General features: G+C 38.6%; 1 protein-coding gene across 1 annotated transcript; it reads left to right on the plus strand.

Moving 5' to 3' along the window:
- Nucleotides 1–340: 340 nt before the first annotated feature.
- Nucleotides 341–18,348, plus strand: LOC109967643 (cysteine-rich secretory protein LCCL domain-containing 1-like). Its single transcript, XM_020613371.1, has 15 exons — nucleotides 341–893; nucleotides 1,605–1,900; nucleotides 8,116–8,234; nucleotides 9,690–9,822; nucleotides 10,701–10,816; nucleotides 13,820–13,920; nucleotides 14,049–14,216; nucleotides 14,320–14,380; nucleotides 14,569–14,635; nucleotides 14,835–14,965; nucleotides 15,098–15,141; nucleotides 15,225–15,297; nucleotides 15,827–15,896; nucleotides 16,672–16,805; nucleotides 17,518–18,348. The coding sequence occupies exons 2-15, from the start codon at nucleotides 1,640–1,642 to the stop codon at nucleotides 17,567–17,569; spliced, it is 1,530 nt and encodes a 509-aa protein (XP_020469027.1). The 5' UTR covers nucleotides 341–893; nucleotides 1,605–1,639; the 3' UTR covers nucleotides 17,570–18,348.
- Nucleotides 18,349–18,664: the final 316 nt, after the last annotated feature.

An 18,664-nucleotide genomic window follows, 5' to 3' on the forward strand; every position in this document is an offset into this window, starting at 1 on the left:
ATAAACCGAGCACTACTTGCACTGAAGTCAGCCACCTGGGTCCGTCATATTTTTGACTCGCTCACCCCTGTGTTCGAGCGGATTTAACACTAAATCTCTTACAATAAACTTTCATTGGATAAACTCTGTGAATAAGCTTAAAAGAAACCTCTTTTAACTTAAAGATTAGGTAAAAGCCTAACCTTTTCCCACTTCAGATCACCCACAAACTGATTCCAATACAAAATAAACCCCAGATTTCATGGTAATCTCTTTTTGAAACAGCGATCTGATGGATTTGTTTTCTTACGATAGTGAGGAAAAACAGATTTTCCCTTTATCGATCCTTGGCTGATATTTAAACAACATGCATATACCAGAAGAGATTGCACCAAATACTTTTGTATAATCACTAGGTGTTATAGGAATCTTATATCGCCGTCGAAACAGGAATGGGCAGCTCTCATAACATCCACGTTTACCTTCACGTCACCGATAGTGCGATGATGCCTCCTCAAATAGATCAACCCAGCTCCAACAGATCCTGCCAGCTGCGCTGGTGTGGGTGGGTGTGTGTGATGGGGATGCGGTTGTTGGGGCAAGAGGTTTAGAGGAGGCGTGGTCCGCTGCTTTGTACATTGCTAAGAACAAATTTGACATATAAACTCAAAATGAGTAGCGGTCCCACGCAGCCAGCAGGGCACTGTGCGACCTGAGGAATTCTACAGGTACTTGCAGACAATTTTGAGTTGTGTGGAGTCTGGAAAAGAGCCAAATGCCTGCACTCGTTATGTGTGATGGATGCAATTAAAGGCTTACTGGACTGAAATATTGTCATTCTGCAATAATCTAAAGGCGTTTTGGAATATTGCACCTGGGACATAGTTTTTGGATCAGTGTGGCGGAATTTAAAGGTAAATTTGCACTTATACTTCATGTTTGTCAAATAAAAATGAGCTTATTCTATAGCCTCTGATATTATTAGGAGTGCGTGTATGTTCTCACAAGTGAATTTATAGCAGATTAATTCTATTTTTTCGTTTCTTTAATACGTAGACTGTTATATCCTATCATTAAGGTTTTCACAGTGCTTTTATATTTTATTAGACCTTTCCCATTGTTTTAGTCTAAGAAATGCCACTGGAGTATTTTAGTTCTGATGGGACCATTAAAAGAAAATATTTAGGACATGCCTTTACATAAGTCTACAAATTAAAAACTCTCTCTGCAGTGTATGTTAGCGCATGGAATACAGTGACTCACGCATGCGCACTACATCGCTTGGCAACAAAGTTGGCAAACTCAGTTTGCACTGGTCATGTTCTGATGCAGTGCAGATGCACACATATCCCTGAAGTGCCTTAGACTGTTTGTAGTGAAATCCCCTATAACTGCAGTATTATAGAGACAGGAGACTGGTTAAGGTTCTCTTCTTTGGTTTTTTAAAGACGCTGTAGTGTAGGCAAGCTTGCTAAAAAGGAATAAGATTATTGCTAATGTTTGTTTTTAATGAATAAAGAGCCAAGTTTTGTTCTCATCTGTAGGAAGTAAACAGTTTGTAGTAATTAAGAAAAAATTCAAAGTCAGGCTATTTTACCTCAACATGCACTCTTTCTGTTTGGCAGACAACAAAAGGCTTCATTCATCTGCATTCCCCATTATGAAAAGCTCTGTTCCGTTCCTGGGCTGCGTTACAGCAGCAAGCTTGTTCTTGTACTTGACCCTGACTGTTCTGACCATGGTCCTCACCAACTCCACGCGACTTGAGTCCATGTTGGACAAGTACAAGGATGAAGAGTGGTGGAGGGCCAGGTCGAGAGGGAAGAGGGCCATCAGTGAGGGAGACATGCACCTTATCCTGGACCTGCACAACAAGCTGCGTGGGCAGGTCTACCCTCCTGCCTCCAACATGGAGTACATGGTATGTAAGTGCTGAGGGAACAGGTGACGTTATGCTAGATTTTTATTTCCCATGTCTTCTATGAGCAGCTTCAAATGGTGAAGATCCCGACTTTTTGCCTGGGACATGTAACACCAGCCTTTTAGCACCATACCATATACGTAGCACTCAACCTTTTACATGGTTTTTGTTGAGTCTACGTGAATCCAAAGGAATAGTCAGAGAAAGGATTTTCCCCAAGTGACAAAGTCGACATTAGCTATATAAATAAGATAAGCATATTGTATGAATTTTGAATATTAATTGTCATCAAGTGTCTACATGTTGTCCAAAAACACACATTAACAGCAGGACTGGGCTTGGATGAATAATGAATGATGGATAAACATTCAGGATCATAAGTGTCCTTGTGACTACATGCTTCCTGTATGTATATCAATAGAATACATTGCCATTCAAAAGTTTAAACGCACTTTCTGAACTGAATTGAATGTGAAGGTGTATACAAACATTTGGCTGGTAGTGTAGATTCAATACAAGGTACACATCTAATGAGCATGACCAAATCATAGTGGTTTGATAGTAAAGCCACCAGTCTTTCTTAGAGGAAAGCACTTTCCTGATTCTGCCAGTGAAGCTTTTTCAATTCAAGACAGCGGAGGAGGGAAGAAAAGACCAAGAGAACAAGGTTTGCAAGCCAAAGACACCATCTGGTTAGCCTCTGCCTTCTGTTTGCCCACCCTCACTGACCCTGGCCCAGATCCAGATTTCACCCCCCAGTGTTGTCCTGCCCTCTACCTCAACCGTCCTGTTCCCCTCCCTAAATCTCCTTACTCTGTCACTCTCTATTTCTCCTCCTGCTTTTTCTCCCTGCCTTACTTTTTTTTTTATCCTCAGCCTCACAAGCTTTCCTTCAGGCTTGTTTTCACCCTCCTCCACTTTCACTCTCCCACTTCGCCTCATCACTCCCCATCCAACTCACTCAAACCCTGGCCAAGGCCAATGTTGTCTTTTGTTTGATCCTCTATGCATTTCATTTTGGGTGCCATAGTGGTGAATCTATTTCAAAAATGTCAAGCCCTGTTGTTTGAAGTGCAGGGCACAGTAGTGTAAATGTATGTTATGTACACTAATCCAGTGCTTCTTCAGTGAGGGATACTATTACTGATGATAACGTGGTAAGGCAGGAGCCAGACGAAAGCCAAGCATTTGGTTTTCAGATTGCAGGATCTGGAAGTCAGAGGGGTTGCACTCCACTGTAGCCTTGACTATTTAATTTCAATCAAAAGCAAATGCATGCACAGAACGTTTGTATCCATTAATCTTAAGTTTGTCACTCCTTGCCCAATAGATCTTCCCGAGTAACAGAGACCACTAAAGTTTTCTTAATCACAATCTCCCTCTGTAATGATGGTTGAATTATAAGCATTCAAGTAAAGCATTTTGCATACTCTGAATGACTGAAATAAAGGATGGTTATTTGTTTTATTCCTTGATATAGAGTCACAAAAAAAGTAATGGCACTGTTTGCAATTTCCTGGTTTTCTGATAAATTGGTCATGAAATGTGATCTGATCTTCACCAGTCACAAACATCAACAAACACAATATTTCGAAGCTGATAAAACACAGCCATGATTTTTCATGTCTTTATTGAAACAATAAAACATACAAAGTGATGTTGAAAAAAGTAATGGTCCAAGCTGAGGCGTTTGGTTGGCAGTGGCTATCTACATATTAGTCTGTGTCTGTCACAGTAATAACTACTATGTCATAATGTTTTCATGCTCAGACCTTATACAGTATTTTGTCCACCACCACTTTTTATGTTTAATGGGTGTGTTCATTAAAGGCATGAAAGATAATGACTGTTTGTGTTTTATCAGCTTAGAAATATTGTGTTTGTTGATATCTGTGACTTTTCACATTTCATGACCAATTTATGCAGAAAACCACAAAACTGCAAACAGTACCATTGCTTTTTCTTGCTACTGTAGCTACCTTGAGCACTCCATCTAAATCTGCTGCTGTTAGAATGCACATCATGTACTTAACTCTGTAGCAAAGGTGGTCCTGGTAGATGGCTGAACATTCGGAACTTAATGCTTTCTGGAATGCAAAAGGAGATTGGTAGCTGTTATGGTGACCTTTCTCCAAAGGCTGGTGGGCAGTTTATCTTCCCTTCTGCTGAATAACTGGGGGTGAAGAATAACAAGAACATGAGAGAATAATGAGCTTGAGATTTTTTGCTGCGAAAGCTTTGTGCTGAACTCAAATTTCATTAGAACCCTTGGAACTGGTGACACATGGGCTGGGCAGTATTGCCTTAGAATTAAAAGTTTCATATGCTTTAAACAAACTAGTCTGTACAAAGGTACAAAGTGTTATCCATCCAAAAAGTTTTTTTTTTTTTTTACCTGTTCTAAACAGCTTTATTTGAAGGCAGGGGTGAAAACTATCATCAGAGAGGGGCAAGACATTTCTGTGTGTACATTCTGACACTCAAAGTTTTAGCTTGCAGCATTCAGTGTTTTGCACTGGATTCTATGCATAAAACGTGCTGCGTGTAGTTTTGGGAAGAATGAAAAAAGAGAGCTTGAGAGAGAAGGTCCATTTCTGTATAATTTTATTTTCTCCGTAGGCTAAAGAAGACGTGTTTATGGAATTACAGCTGAAGAAAGTTAAAGACGTTAAAGCCACTGCTAATTTTAAGGTCAGAAAAGCGCAGCAGGAGTGGGCTGGATAAATTTGACAATCCAACAAACACTTTGTTTGAAGCCTAGAACGCGAAACAAATGCCGATTTAGGCAACATTAGTCACACTAACGTATGTACTAAGATTATTGCATCTCTAACTTCACTGGCATTGTAATAAAATGCTTCTTTAATTAACACTGCACTTGAGCCACCAGATAAAGCAGTGCACATCACTATCCTCAACAATGTTTGTGGGCACAAAAGCCCTCCTCACATCAAATTCTCTACCAAATATGGCATTACAGCTGTTTTACATGTGAGCCCCCTAAAAAATCCCCAAATGCAACACACTGTTTAGATTAAATTAGATTCAACTTCATTGTCATTACACATGTACAAGTACAAGGCAATGAAATACAGTTTAGTATCTAACCAGAAGTGTAATAACAGCAGTGCAGAGTGTACAGTATGTACAGTCAGAACTAATTAAACAATCGACAGGTACAATTGATATTTTCAGTATTATATGTAAGGTAATGTACAATATACAACAGACTTTATGAATTTACATTACAAGTAGTGGATAAAGTACATTAAGCTTATAAAACACTAGGTCAAGGTCAAAGTGTTTATTTGTCATATGCACAGTTAGGAAACGTGTTTCCCTGCACAATGAAATTCTTACTTTGCCGTCCATATGAATGCCACATAATATAAGTGAAATATAAAGTAGATAACACAAAATCTAAAGCACTTTAAGCAGCAAATGCAGCAATATAATAAAAATATATAAGAATATAGTAAGAGAATGTATGCTGAATGGGAGCAGCATGTGCAGCAGTCAAGTCAATGTGCAATTATGCATGTGCAAACTGAGAATGTAAACAATACAGGTTGTCAGTACATGACGTATTTCCTGGTAATAAACTCCTCAGCTGTTTAGGAGTCTGATGGCAGAGGGAAAGAAAGACTTTTTCAGTCTAGAGGTCCTGCATTTCCCACTTCTGAACCTCCGGTCAGAGGGTAGGGAGGCGAACAGTCCGTGCTGGGGGTGGGTGGGGTCTTTGAGGGTGGAGGCAGCTTTCCTACACACCCTGCAGTGGTAAATGCTCTGCAGAGAGGGCAGTGGAGTCCTGGTGATCTCCACAGTCTTTACCACTCTCTGCAGGCGCTTGCGGTCCATAGTAGTAGTGCTGTCATACCAGATAGTGATGCAGCTGGTCAAGATGCTCTCAATCTCCACTTTGAGCCCCCGGATGAACAGTGGCCGATGAGTTTTCCTCTCCTTCCTCATGTCCACTATCATCTCCTTCGTCTTGTCCGTGTTGAGGCTGAGATTATTGTCCTTGCATCACTAGTGCAGTGGGATGAAATGGAATGAAACAGTGCAGAATAAGAAGATAAGTTACAAGAGTTGACAGTTCAATGGATGTGAATAGTGCAAAGATAAATATACAGTATCTGCATATGAAAAGCAGAGTGTGAAAATGAATAACAGAGCAGTATCCTGTGAGTAGAGTATACGTAAATTAACAGATCATTTCAGTGTTACAGTAACAGAAGTGTATTGCATTAGACCCGGGAGGAGAGATGAGAAGGGGTGAGGTGTGTGTAGTGGTGTAGAGGAAAATAGTTTACTCCCTGATTCTGCTGTGAAATAGGGCAAATGAGATGAAGGATGAAAAAACTGTTGTCATAGTATAGTATATATGATAGCTTTTTGAAAGCCTCCTCAAATTCTTTCATCTGCTACTCAAACCTGCCATCCTAGATCATAATTCATTGTACTTAATCCTATAAAACTATTTGTATCATATTTGATACGTGAGTTTTCTGAGGGGAAAAAAAATCGCCAAAAATGCCCCATGTATCAAATGTAATATGAAAGAAATAGAAATAATCTAAATAATATGGCACATCTATTCCTATATGCCTGGACTGTCTGTCTATGCATATATGGCAAATAAAAATCATGAATCTTGAATTTCGAATCACGAATTATATTTTGGATTTTGTTAAAAGGTTTAATAAACATCTCAGTTCCAAAAAATTCAAATGTTCTGGCTATTTGATATGTTGGGCTTTTAATGGTGACGCCTGTACCTGTAGTAATATGCTCCTATCAATATAGCCTCTTGCATTATTTCAACATAGTCCTGTGTTTGGACTGAACACCCAGTAAAGGCCACATTAATCTTATTGTATGTCCTATGAATAATTCCTCAAATTTCTGTTCATTTCATCTACTGTAAACCACCATGTAACAGAAAAATTCGAGCATGCTTTTTTGTTGTTTTTGAAAATACAACTAGCATTGTGAGGACTTTCCATTTTCTGCAGCCTAATGGTAACAGAATTGGCTCAACCCCTTTGAGAATCATGCAATCTTTTAGCTTAGCGCAAAAAACACACAGACTAATCAAATGTGGAATGAAAAGAATTCTACTTAACATCTATGATACAATGCAGTGCCAGCAAAAAAATACAGTATCACAACAGTTTAAAGTAGAAAATCACCTCGGTCACAGCTGGACTGTGGCCAGACTAAAGGGTCAAAATATCATTTCTCCATTCAGGCCTGAACAGTAAATAGCACCACAGTTAATGGACAACGGTGTGTAGTGTGTGCACCTTACCAAACATATGGAACACATTATGCTGGACAATTAGAGCAGTTTTGATGTGTGATAGCTGTAATGCAGCTAAACAGTTTATCAGTGGTAGAACACACTACACCTATTCTTCTCCCACCTCAAAGTCACAACTAAATTAACTTTGTTGAAACATTTGAATTTGAATGGTTAGTTTTTCTTGCTTTGCTCAAAACAAGAGTTGTGTAAATAGTTTGCAGGTGTTTTGGCTTTAATTTAGCTAGATTTTGTCAAGTTTTACAGTAAAGATGGCATCAAGACAGAGGCTTTCTGTTATGGTAGCCCCCCCCTTGCTTACTGGAAACAAGCTATGACAGAACCACATTAAATAGTAGCACAAAGCTGCAAATTGATGTGGTGGTGGTGTTACCTTTCTGTTTCCCTTCTCTCTTATGTGTGTGTCTTAGAGTAAGAGAGTGAATGCATGCTTGACAGGCCTAGTTTTGACCATGCTGTGTTAAATATTCGAGAGGCATGCATACACATACAGTACTTTCAAGCAAAGGGCATGTTCATTTTACCTCAAGTATGTATGGTTACTTGGAGATTAGTTTCAACGGTAGGTAGTTTAATTTTCTGGAAGAAAATGAGAAATCTGAAAAATGTAATGACTAGCAACTAAATCGACAACTCTGGTGAATGGAAACTTTACTCATTTAAATCAGGAGGGTGAGCCAGGGTGAAGTTTCAGGTCAGCAAACATCTGTCACAGTCAGACATCTCTTGACTTGGGCAAAACCCAATTACTGAGTTTAACCTAGAGCCCAAGAAAAAGCTAAGATTACTAAACTTAATTCTTGAGGTGATAGCTGACCCTCTGAGTTGATCTTTTAAGATCTTTTTTTTTTCAGAGTCAAGTAACTTTTTAACCTCTGTGTGTGCTCCTCAGGTATGGGATTATGAGTTGGAGAGGAGCGCAGAGCACTGGGCACATGCCTGCCAATGGGAACATGGACCACACCACATGTTGACACAAATAGGCCAAAACCTTGGAGCACACTGGGGCAGGTGTGTAAGTATGGATATTACAGAAGTGAGGGGAAGTGTTTCCATTAAATGTCATTTTAACCAATTTTTTTATTTTTTCATTTTTATTATTTGTTTTTAATCTGAGACCATTTTTCCAAACCTCACAGTTCAGAATGATAATATTCTATTCTTTGTTTAAATGTAAAGTACTAATAACAGTTTGGGTACATTTAAAGATGCGCTTTTCAATATTTTAGCTTGTGATTTTGGTTTACCAAGCTACAGCTTTACTCTTTTGATTCACTTCTATCAATGATGTTATTTCCAGCAACACCAGGCAGCTGTTTTCAGCAAACACATACACCGATCAGGCATAACATTATGACCACCTGCTTAATACTGTTTACATAGGAGTCAGTTGGCACTCGTGTCACTCTGCAGCTCACTGTATATCTTCTGTGAATCCATTTGCTTCCACAGTTCTAATGTCAGGAAGAGCACAGATGTGTCTACAATTCAGTGACAAACTTATGTAAAAGGATAAAATATATCAGCAGAGCTCTTACAAAATGCATATTTACTTGCTCAACTTTTATCATGCTGCCACATTTAAATCTTCTGCCATATGAAATGAAAAGCTGCTGCAAAAACTGACGATTCATTAAACTTTGATGGGTCTGTCTTCCTCATCTTTGAAAACAGGTGACCAACTCCAGCATCCTGCAAAAAGTAATACAGTTTCCAGATGAGAAATGCATCCTTTCCAAAGCAGAGATCAACACTCCACATAATGAAACAGTTTACAGCACGATCCAGGTGATGTCAGATGTACACACAATTGGGTTTGGAGGTTATTCCCCCCAGGACATCCTACGTCAAGCCTGGAAAGACAGAACCTACTCCTCTGTGAGTGTAGGTGCACACACTCAAACCCAAAATCCCCAGGACACAAGTACCTAATGTCAAATATTTGTCCAATACATAGTCTGTACATAAAAATATACTATGTGATTGGTTGCTTGATAACATGCTTTCACCTCTGGTCACTACTGTGAAGAATCTCATTGCAAAATGCATCACAAAAACAAAATGGCTGACCCTGTATTAGAAATATTTTGGCTTAAATTCGGAATAGTGGCAGGAAGCGGCCACTATTGAACTATGACCTATATTGCAACCAGCCACCGGGGGGGCAATCAACTCGTGGTGGCTTCACTTCTGGGGACCTGTCACATCTATCTTTCTATGGAGTCTGTGAAGTAAAAATATTAATTGTATCTTGAAATTGCTTAATTTAGTATTTTACTGAAAGAGCTTAAGTTGAATTACTTTAATTGGGGAAATTTCATAAAGAAAGTTTAGCTCTTTATAAAATAGCAACACATTTTATGACTGCATCTACATGGTATGACCTGTTTTACATATATTTATTGTTGCAACATTTTTGGTGGCATAAATAAAAGATACAGTATAATACCTTTTCTGTCACTATAGGGATCGCCCCCCTACCTATCACGTCCAGGCCTGGTATGATGAGGTGAGGTATTATAGTTATCCATATTCCCAGGAGTGTAACCCACACTGCCCATTCAGATGCTCAGGGCCTGTTTGCACGCACTACACTCAGGTAAAAGGGCTTTTATATATACATGTTGTGACAGTTATTCAATGCTTTGGGATCTTTAAGAAAAATTTAAATAACAAGACATTCATCTTTGATATTATGGTAAATGGTCTTGTACTTGTATAGTGCTTCTCTACGCTTTACAGCACACTCAAAGCACTTTCACACTACTAACCGCTCACACATTCAGACACATTCACAGCAACTGGGGTTTCAGTGACTTTCTCAAGGAAACTTTGACGTGTTGAATGGACAAGCTGGGAATCAAACCGCTAATTCTCCGGTTAGGAGATGACCCACTGTATCTCCTGAACCACAGCCGCCCCCAGACATACTGTATGTAAATATCAGGGTCTGGTGGGTTTATTTTAGTGGGAGCATATTTTATGAGCAAGCGAGAGAGAGACTTTATTAATTGCTGCCTCTGATAACATATATTACATGGAAAAAGTGAAAAGCTCAGTACTTAGTGAGAAATTCAGGCCAGTTTCTAATGTCAAACTAAATTGTTTTATAATTCATTTGTGATCATGTTGAAAACTCACTTTAGGAGGAAAGACAGAGAGGGTGTGCACAACACTGTACATTTTCAGGACATTCGATTTAAATTAAACATTAGGGATTTATTTTACCTTATTCTAGCATTAGAAATGTTAATGTTTATTTAATGGAAATTTTCATTGCCTTTCCTCTCAAAATCTACAAAATGTGTATTTTTTTTTGCATTATTTCAGTTCCTGTGAGATCCACATATACCAGAATCATCTAAAAAGATAGTGCATGTAAATATTCAGCACTAACATTTGATGACCACTATTCAATCAAACGTGAGGGGACCATTAAACACTTTAAATGGTTTGAATGTTTGTTTGTTTTTCCAGTTGGTGTGGGCTACTACTAATCGTATTGGCTGTGCCATCAATGTGTGTTACAACATGAATGTGTGGGGAATGATCTGGGCTAAAGCTGTCTATCTGGTCTGCAACTACTCTCCACCGTAAGCGTTTACTTGTTTTTCCTAGTCTGTGTATGTTTTCTCAAAATGACATAAATGCAGGTCAAAACTACTGTACAATCATGAATATAGTTAGCTCAGGATGTATCATTTTTACTTAGTAATGACATTGTTTTATGAAGTGGCACAACAAAACAAGAGCTACAAACAAGATGCAAGATATGACTAGTGCTTAAAGAGTAACCCCACTGATATTAGATTAAACTCTGTTTACAGGTTTTATATTGTGTTGTATAAAGCCTTCTGTGGCTCCAGAGTGATATCATTTAAATTAGCATCAGCTGGATCTAAAGACTACAAGTTTTAAACTTAACAGCTGAGTTGCATTGTGGATAATGTAGGTTTTGACAATCAATCAATCAATCATAAACTTTATTGCCAATTATATTAAAATACAAGGAATCAGACTCCAGCTCAGTGGCCCTCTATGTGCACCGAATAAAACTGAAAAAAACAAAATAAAAAGTAAAAACAAGAATACAAACAACCATCTAGTTCTAAATATGCACATATATACAACAATGTTACAACAATAACAATGAGCGATTTTATGTACATCTATAAGTTACTGCATTGTGGTGTTTGTTTGTTATACATACATATAAAAATGGATTAACTGTTCATCAGAGTGATGGCTGGGGGGAAGAAATTGTCCTTGTCTGGTTGGTGTGACGTACAGTGACCTATAGTGCCATCCAGCATGTTCAGCTCCAGGTTGGTGCAAATGCTGCATAGGACCTGCTTTTCAACGTCCCATCCGTAGACTGACTTGTCACCGTGTGTGTCATCTGTGAACTTTAGGAATTTAACAGAGGGGTCCCTTGAGGTGTGGTCATTGGTGTAGAGGGAGAAGAGCAGCAGGTAGACTACCCATCCCTGGGGGTGCCTGTGGTGATAGTCTGAGTGCTGGATGTGGTTTTCCCCAGCCTCACCTGCTGCTTCCTGTCTGTCATGAAGCTAGGGATCCACTAACAGGTGGGGGCAGGCACAGTGAGCTGGCTCAGTAATTCAGTGTTGACTGCATCATCCACTGACCTGTTTGCCCTCTGGCAAACTACAGGGGGTCCAACACCAGTCTTTCAAAGGATTTCATGACCACAGATGTCAGGGTCACGGGTCTGTAGTCATTAAGTCCACTGATGGTGGAGCATTTGAAACAGGAGGAGACTTCACACAGCTCAAGTGATCTGTTGAAGATAAGTGTGAAGATGGGGGCCAGCTGATCAGCACAGGTTTTCAGACAGACAAATACATGGAATAATTAAGGCAGTAATCTGTAGCATCAGTTTAGATCATTTTTACACAACTGTCAGTTGTGAGTCTGACTGTTATAGGAGTGCAATGCTAAATTAGTGGTGTAATCTTTTCAATCATTAAACCCAGAGATGTAGTGCTATTTGATGAAATACTAGAGTACACCTAAAGTATGACGTGGTGCATGCATGCACATGTTTAACTGTGGCTTGCTTTGAGGGCCATGTAAACACTTATCCTATAATGGCAACTGTAACTGCCCATGCAGTCAAATGCTAGACTGATTTTAATCTCTGGTGTGGAAGAATGATTGTGAATAAGATGTCCTTTGTCAGAGGGTGAATGTTATATCCATAGATAATCTTAGCCCCCAATATTTGTCATGACCAGTCATCAAACACCTCCTAAATCTGTAAGAAAATAGATGCGCTCCTCTCAAGTGTTAAACCAACTCCAAAATGTACTGATTGTTCACTGAGCTCCTCCTGCTTCATGTTGGTTTCCCTGTCAGCCAGCAACAGTGAACACATCAGTTATGCACGAGGCTCGTGACTGGTCAGCATGTGCCATCCTTGTTTGGCCATTCTGTGCTCTGCCTGCACCATGTAGGCCTTCAGCTGATCACTGATGGGTACACAGGTAAAACAGACAGTTGAAATCCCAGGATCACTAAAGGTAAATGTAAAGTATGTTTCTGCTGCTGATCATTGCAGCTGATGTTTGTCTCAATGGCTGCTCCTGGAGATTACGCTCTAGTTTGTCGGTCTGGATAATCTTAGTTTTTTTCTGTCACTTGACTGTTGCTGTGAACCACGTTAAGTGATTGGACAAAACACACAAGCCCTCGCGGGTGCCAATTCTGAAGTGCACATTGTTTGAGTTGATGTGAATCAGTCATCACCCCTTAAATTTTATTACCACAGCTTCCATTTTGGAGGACATACACTTTACTGATGACTGGATCTTTAAGAACTCACAATAATGCAACGTTATGAATTCCAATCAGATTATGACAGTAGGCCTATTCTTTGTCCTCTCGGAGAAAAAAGAAAAGTGGTGCAGTGTTGTTCAGGTGCGCTCCGGCAGCACTACACCTATGGTTAAATTGTTTGTCAAAAATACACATTCAACACTAATCAGGTATTTTGTGAGGTTTGTGCACAGGGTTATTTTGATCAAAAAATACACAATGTCTTAGTAACACTGGTGTAGACCTGTCCTCAGTGATTGCAGTATCACAAGCATAATGAAATATTATTTAAGAACAACAGATAGCCGTCCCTGATAGGCTAGTGGTTAAGGAGCAGCGCTCTTGCCGCTGTGCCACGGGTTCGAATCAGGGTTGGGTCAGGAAGGACATCCGGCGTAAAACACGTGCCAAAAGTCAACATGCGAGTAGTCAGTGTGACAATTCACTGTGGCAACCCCTAAAAAAAAAACAGGGAAAGCCGAAATTAACTTTCCATTTAAAAACAACAGACAATGTACCAGTTTCAAATTCCTCGTGTGTCCAACATACCTGACCAATAAAGAAGATTCTGATTCTGAAAATGATACGCTTCCATAGGTTTTGCTGGTGGATTTATTCAGTATAATACACTTCCACTTCTTGCTCAAACATCTAAAAAAGTCAGATTGTCTGCAAAGATATTTAATCATAGTTTATTTTGAAACACAAATTTATTGCCCTATTTAAATTTGAAAAAAGGTCTGTCCTAACTGCCTTTTCAGAGGCAACTGGTGGGGTCATGCTCCATACAAATATGGAGCTCCATGCTCTGCCTGTCCAGCCAGCTATGGTGGAGGCTGCAGGGACAACCTCTGCTACAAACGTGAGTTTTGGTTGGACTTTAATAAAATTGTCGGAGATACTAGTAGTTTTAATGAAATAGTATTGTTTGCCCTGCTTGTTTTGTTTTGGTTACACAATGCCAAAGCCTTTATTTAACCTTATTTTCAGATGGTGGTGTGGACAGGCATCCACCTCCTGAGATCGAGGAGACCAACTACATTGAACCTGAACCTGAACCAGTGAAAGACAGGGAGCCAGACCCGAGGACCCAATCACCAGACCGCTCACCCAGTGACAACCTAGAGAGAAACCAGGTTGTCAGCACAGAGCAAATGTGTAAGGAGTGTGGCCATAATGCTTCATTTCAATGAATGGAACAATTATACTTTAATACCAACATGACAGCAATTCTGTGAAAAACTACTATTTGTTATTTTAGGCCAACAGGTCGACTGTGAGACTAAGCTGAGAGATCAGTGCAAGGGAACAACCTGTAACAGGTAAATGGTGATAAACAGACTGACACTGCAAGGGACTGATTATACAGTAGGTGCAAAGATTAAATAATTTGTCCTTTCCAGATAAAGTTTTACATGAATAAAGATATAATTGTACAATTGTATGTGTTTTTATTAGACGCAAAGTTGTGTGTTGAAGCCAAGTCAAGATGTTTACTTCCTATCCATAGATATGAATGTCCACCTGGCTGCCTTGACAGACCTGGAAAAGTAGTTGGAACTGGATATTATGACATGGTAAATGATCACTGACAACAGTAATGTATTTTCTGTATTGAATGGTAGACCATGTAATAACAACGGAGACTAGTAAATAAGCTACTCTAAATAGCATTGTTACTCACAGATTACAGGTACCTAAATTCACATATGAATTAATTGAAAATTCATGTTTCTTTTAGGCTATATTAACCTCTTCGTGTGTCTTGTAATGCAGCAATCGAGTGTGTGTGGAGCTGGGTTACACTCTGGTGTTATTGATAATGATGGAGGGTGGCTGGATGTGACCAGACTGGGCAGAAAACAACAATTCACCAAATCATTCAAGAACGGTATTCAATCACTTGGGTATGAATTAGTCTCTTATATTTAATTTTAAAATGTTTAGTGAATGTAGATTTACTGTTTATGTACTTCCAATATGCATAGCTTGTCAACACAGGGCATAATTTTATGCATTTTTTTTTTTTACTTTCACAGGAAAAACCAAAGTGCAAATTCCTTCAAAGTAGAGTCAGTGCCTGGTAAAGAGCATACTTTTCACTATCATGTTGTCAACATACAGAAGCACTGTAAGGCAATTTTGCTGTGCTTTTTTTTCTCCTAGTCAAGGCAGTAAGATGTGATACCACTGTGGCACTTTTCTGCCCTTTCAAGAAACCTGTACGACACTGTCCCAGGTAATATTTGGCTTTAAAGTTTATCACATCGAACAACTGGACTTTTTATGTCAACTGAAAGCATCTCACTGTCTGAACTGAACCATTGCTGAGCTGATTAGTCACAGTCATTTGAGGTTAATTATTTGGCCCATGTGTTTTTCCAAATTCAATTAGCAAAGTAATAGCACTAGCTTATAACAGAAAGCTAGGATACAGTTAGCTACCTTGATAACTTTCAACATTGTTATTGAAAATAATTGAACATTTTCAGATGTTTATATTTGTTATATGTCTATATGAAGTTATATCTATCTGCTTTGCATTTTTTAAAATACCTTTATCCTCAATCAGTCAGTCTCAACATCTAGATTTAACTTAACCAATGTGATGAACTCCTTAATGACATTTTTGCAAAACAGGAAGGAAGCCATTTATGATGTCCTTAAATCCAACACAGCTGCTCTGAAAACTGGTCATTTTATTAATATCATGCCCATACACTGAAAATATATTATGACCTAAACTGAGATCTGATGTTTTTCTTCAGGTTGTATTGTCCCAGGAACTGTTTGCATGACAGTCGATTCCGAGTTATTGGGACCAAGTATTACTCGGATGTGAGTTCTTGCATAATTTTCACAGATTGACCATTACAAGTGTAATTAGCAACAACAATAGCTTGATTTCATTTACATGCTCATGTAAGCCATACTGCCAGTGCTGCGTGCCAAATCAACATACACATCACTGGAGAATTTGAACTGTAAAACCTAAAGGAAATTCAGCATTAAGTACTCTTATTAGTCATTGTACATTAAATGTTGTTTTTCTTAGAACATGTTTAAATGTCTCCTGTGAAAATGCTTTATGTTGTCTTTTTTGGATCAGACATTATGACTTGTCATTGCAGGAAAAGCACAGGTGTACCTAATAACATTATTTGTGGCTCTGTCTCGTATCAGTGAGCCAGCATGCATATTACCAGGATCATAAAACATGGTATGCAGGCATTATTAAGATTATAACCTACACTTATGCCTTCTCAGCTACAACATTTAAAAATGTCTGCTGTGAAAAGGTCCTCGTTACTGCTTCCACTAAGGAGTAAAGCTGTGTTTTGGGATTCAGCCAATAATTGCATTATTAAACTTAAACACATACGGTATAACAGCCTACTGTCAAAAAGCAGCCTGTTCCTATTTATTATGTCACCACAAGCAGAGGGCTCATTTGGATTTTAATGACTTTATGATAACAATCAATGTGAGCAGTGGTTACCACCAGACCCTGCATTCATTCTCTAGAGCACTATGCAGATTCTTCTTAGTTTTTCCTGTAAGAATGATTTGCTGTAACACCACCATGTAACACATATTGGTCTGTTCCATTTAGAAATCCAGTATCTGCCGAGCTGCCATTCATGCTGGAGTGATCCAGAATGAGTCAGGAGGATACCTTGATGTGATGCCAGTGGACAAACGGAGGCAATACAGTGGCAGCTACCAGAATGGCATCACCTCGGACAGGTACGGTTGAAAGTGTCTGCAGCCAGTCTTGCTGTAAACCCTCCCTTCATTAAGGCCATAATGTTCATTTTTGATGACAGGTTTTTAGAACTGTTGATTCAACTGTAGGCTACAGCATGATCATTTTGGAGGCCATAGTTTGTGCTACTGACGAACTGTATTACATTATACATAGAAGTCTTTCTGTTTTTTAGCCTCCCCTCACTGATGTAAATAGAATGCACAAAATAATACAAACACCTGTCAGTACAATACAGTACAGTTCAACAACATGACAAGCTACATCTTCCAAAATGATCACTGTTTACTCAATCAGCAAAATCGGAACATTATCACTTTCACTAAGGAGGATCTTTGGCAGGACTGTTTTATTAAACTGCATTAGTTTTGGATTGGTGTACCTACAGTGATAAGCTGCCAACTCAGTGGATTTGCAATTATAAAGAGAATAATTACATGGCTAAACTAATCATTTGAAGATATAATTGTTAAGTGATAACAAAAATGTATGTCATTTTTATTTGGTATTGACTTGAGTTCACATCCCTATCTGTAATTGCCTTGGTCAATGAGTGATTAAGTTTTAGCAATGTAGTGTTTTAGTCAATATTCAGAAATGTATATCATAGAGTACTGTTGGTACTTCGACCCCTACATACAGTATATCCCATCTCATCTCTCTTTCTCTCTTCCTTCCCTATTCCTCCTCCAGTCTACTGAACCCAACAGGAGGTAAAGCCTTCAGAGTGTTTGCAGTCATCTGAAAAGCCATGCTCAAAGGACAGAGTACTGTTTAACATGGCCACTTCACATCCAGTAAACCCACTCATTATTGTCTTACAGCCTGTAATTACATTTATGTCTATAGTAAATAGTTCAGCTTTTCAGCCTCTGATACTAAAGTTATAGCATGACTTCACTCCAGTCTCTATACTGCAGAGCCCCTAAATTTTTGAAAAAGTATTTTGAAAAAGTAAAAGTAAGAGTACTGCTTTTACTGCAGCCTCAGTTGTTAAAGTAAGATTGGACACTCACTGATCGAGGGGAGCTGTTTAGTGAGAGGTCAGTAGATTTCTGGTCTGCACACTCCCCTGAGTTGTCTCACATGTGCCTTGACAGAGGGTTTATTTAATGTCCTCATACATAAAAGACAGAATTATGTCATGCTTTTAAGTACAAAATACATGAAGCACATAACAATACTTTTATTTTATGAATTTAATTCCTATTAAGTCTTATTTAGACCTCCCTTTATGACTTTTCCAGTGGTAATATATAGTATAGCAACAATGTAGGCAGTATAATACAGACATTATATTTTTTGTACATAATATTGTTGTAAATAATTCTGAGCACTATACTATGAAATGCTTGCTACTGTTGCCTTTTTCATTTACATTTATTCATTTACATGTTACCACCCATAAACTCAAACAGACAATAAAGAGTAGATTATTTTATACTGTATTTCACAGCTTTTGTTGATAGATTTATACAAATGGACCCTGGCTGGCCAGGAATGTGCATGGCTGAATCACTATTAAAATACTTGGAGATAATTTTGTTTTGTTTAGTTTTGTTTTGCCATTTGTATTAAAGAGTTTGTGTGATAAAAAAAAATGTATAAGCTATATTCTGCTCAGGAGTAATGTTTCCAAAAATTCTAAGTCTCAAGTTAAAGGATTGACTCTGTTCCTCAGTTTATATGATCTTATATTATACTTGTTTTTCATTTTTGCAGACATATGGTTTCAGACATCTGATTGAATGACCACGCTGTTTTACTTTTCCCTATAGCTTCCAGATAACCTGAGGAATCTGGCCGTTAACATTTCAGCAACATTCAAAATTCAGCTGTG

The sequence above is a fragment of the Monopterus albus genome, unplaced genomic scaffold (genome assembly GCF_001952655.1).
Source record: "Monopterus albus unplaced genomic scaffold, M_albus_1.0 scaffold133.1, whole genome shotgun sequence".
NCBI classification, from domain to species: domain Eukaryota; kingdom Metazoa; phylum Chordata; class Actinopteri; order Synbranchiformes; family Synbranchidae; genus Monopterus; species Monopterus albus.

What these genes read in the sequence shown, in the direction of transcription:
- LOC109967643 (XM_020613371.1), top strand. Translation starts at nt 1,640, where the DNA reads ATGAAAAGCTCTGTTCCGTTCCTGGGCTGCGTTACAGCAGCAAGCTTG. An exon ending in GTCTGCAACTACTCTCCACC is followed by an intron (nt 10,817 to 13,819) that starts GTAAGCGTTTAC and finishes CTGCCTTTTCAG; the next exon opens with AGGCAACTGGTGGGGTCATG. An exon ending in CCTGTACGACACTGTCCCAG is followed by an intron (nt 15,298 to 15,826) that starts GTAATATTTGGC and finishes GTTTTTCTTCAG; the next exon opens with GTTGTATTGTCCCAGGAACT.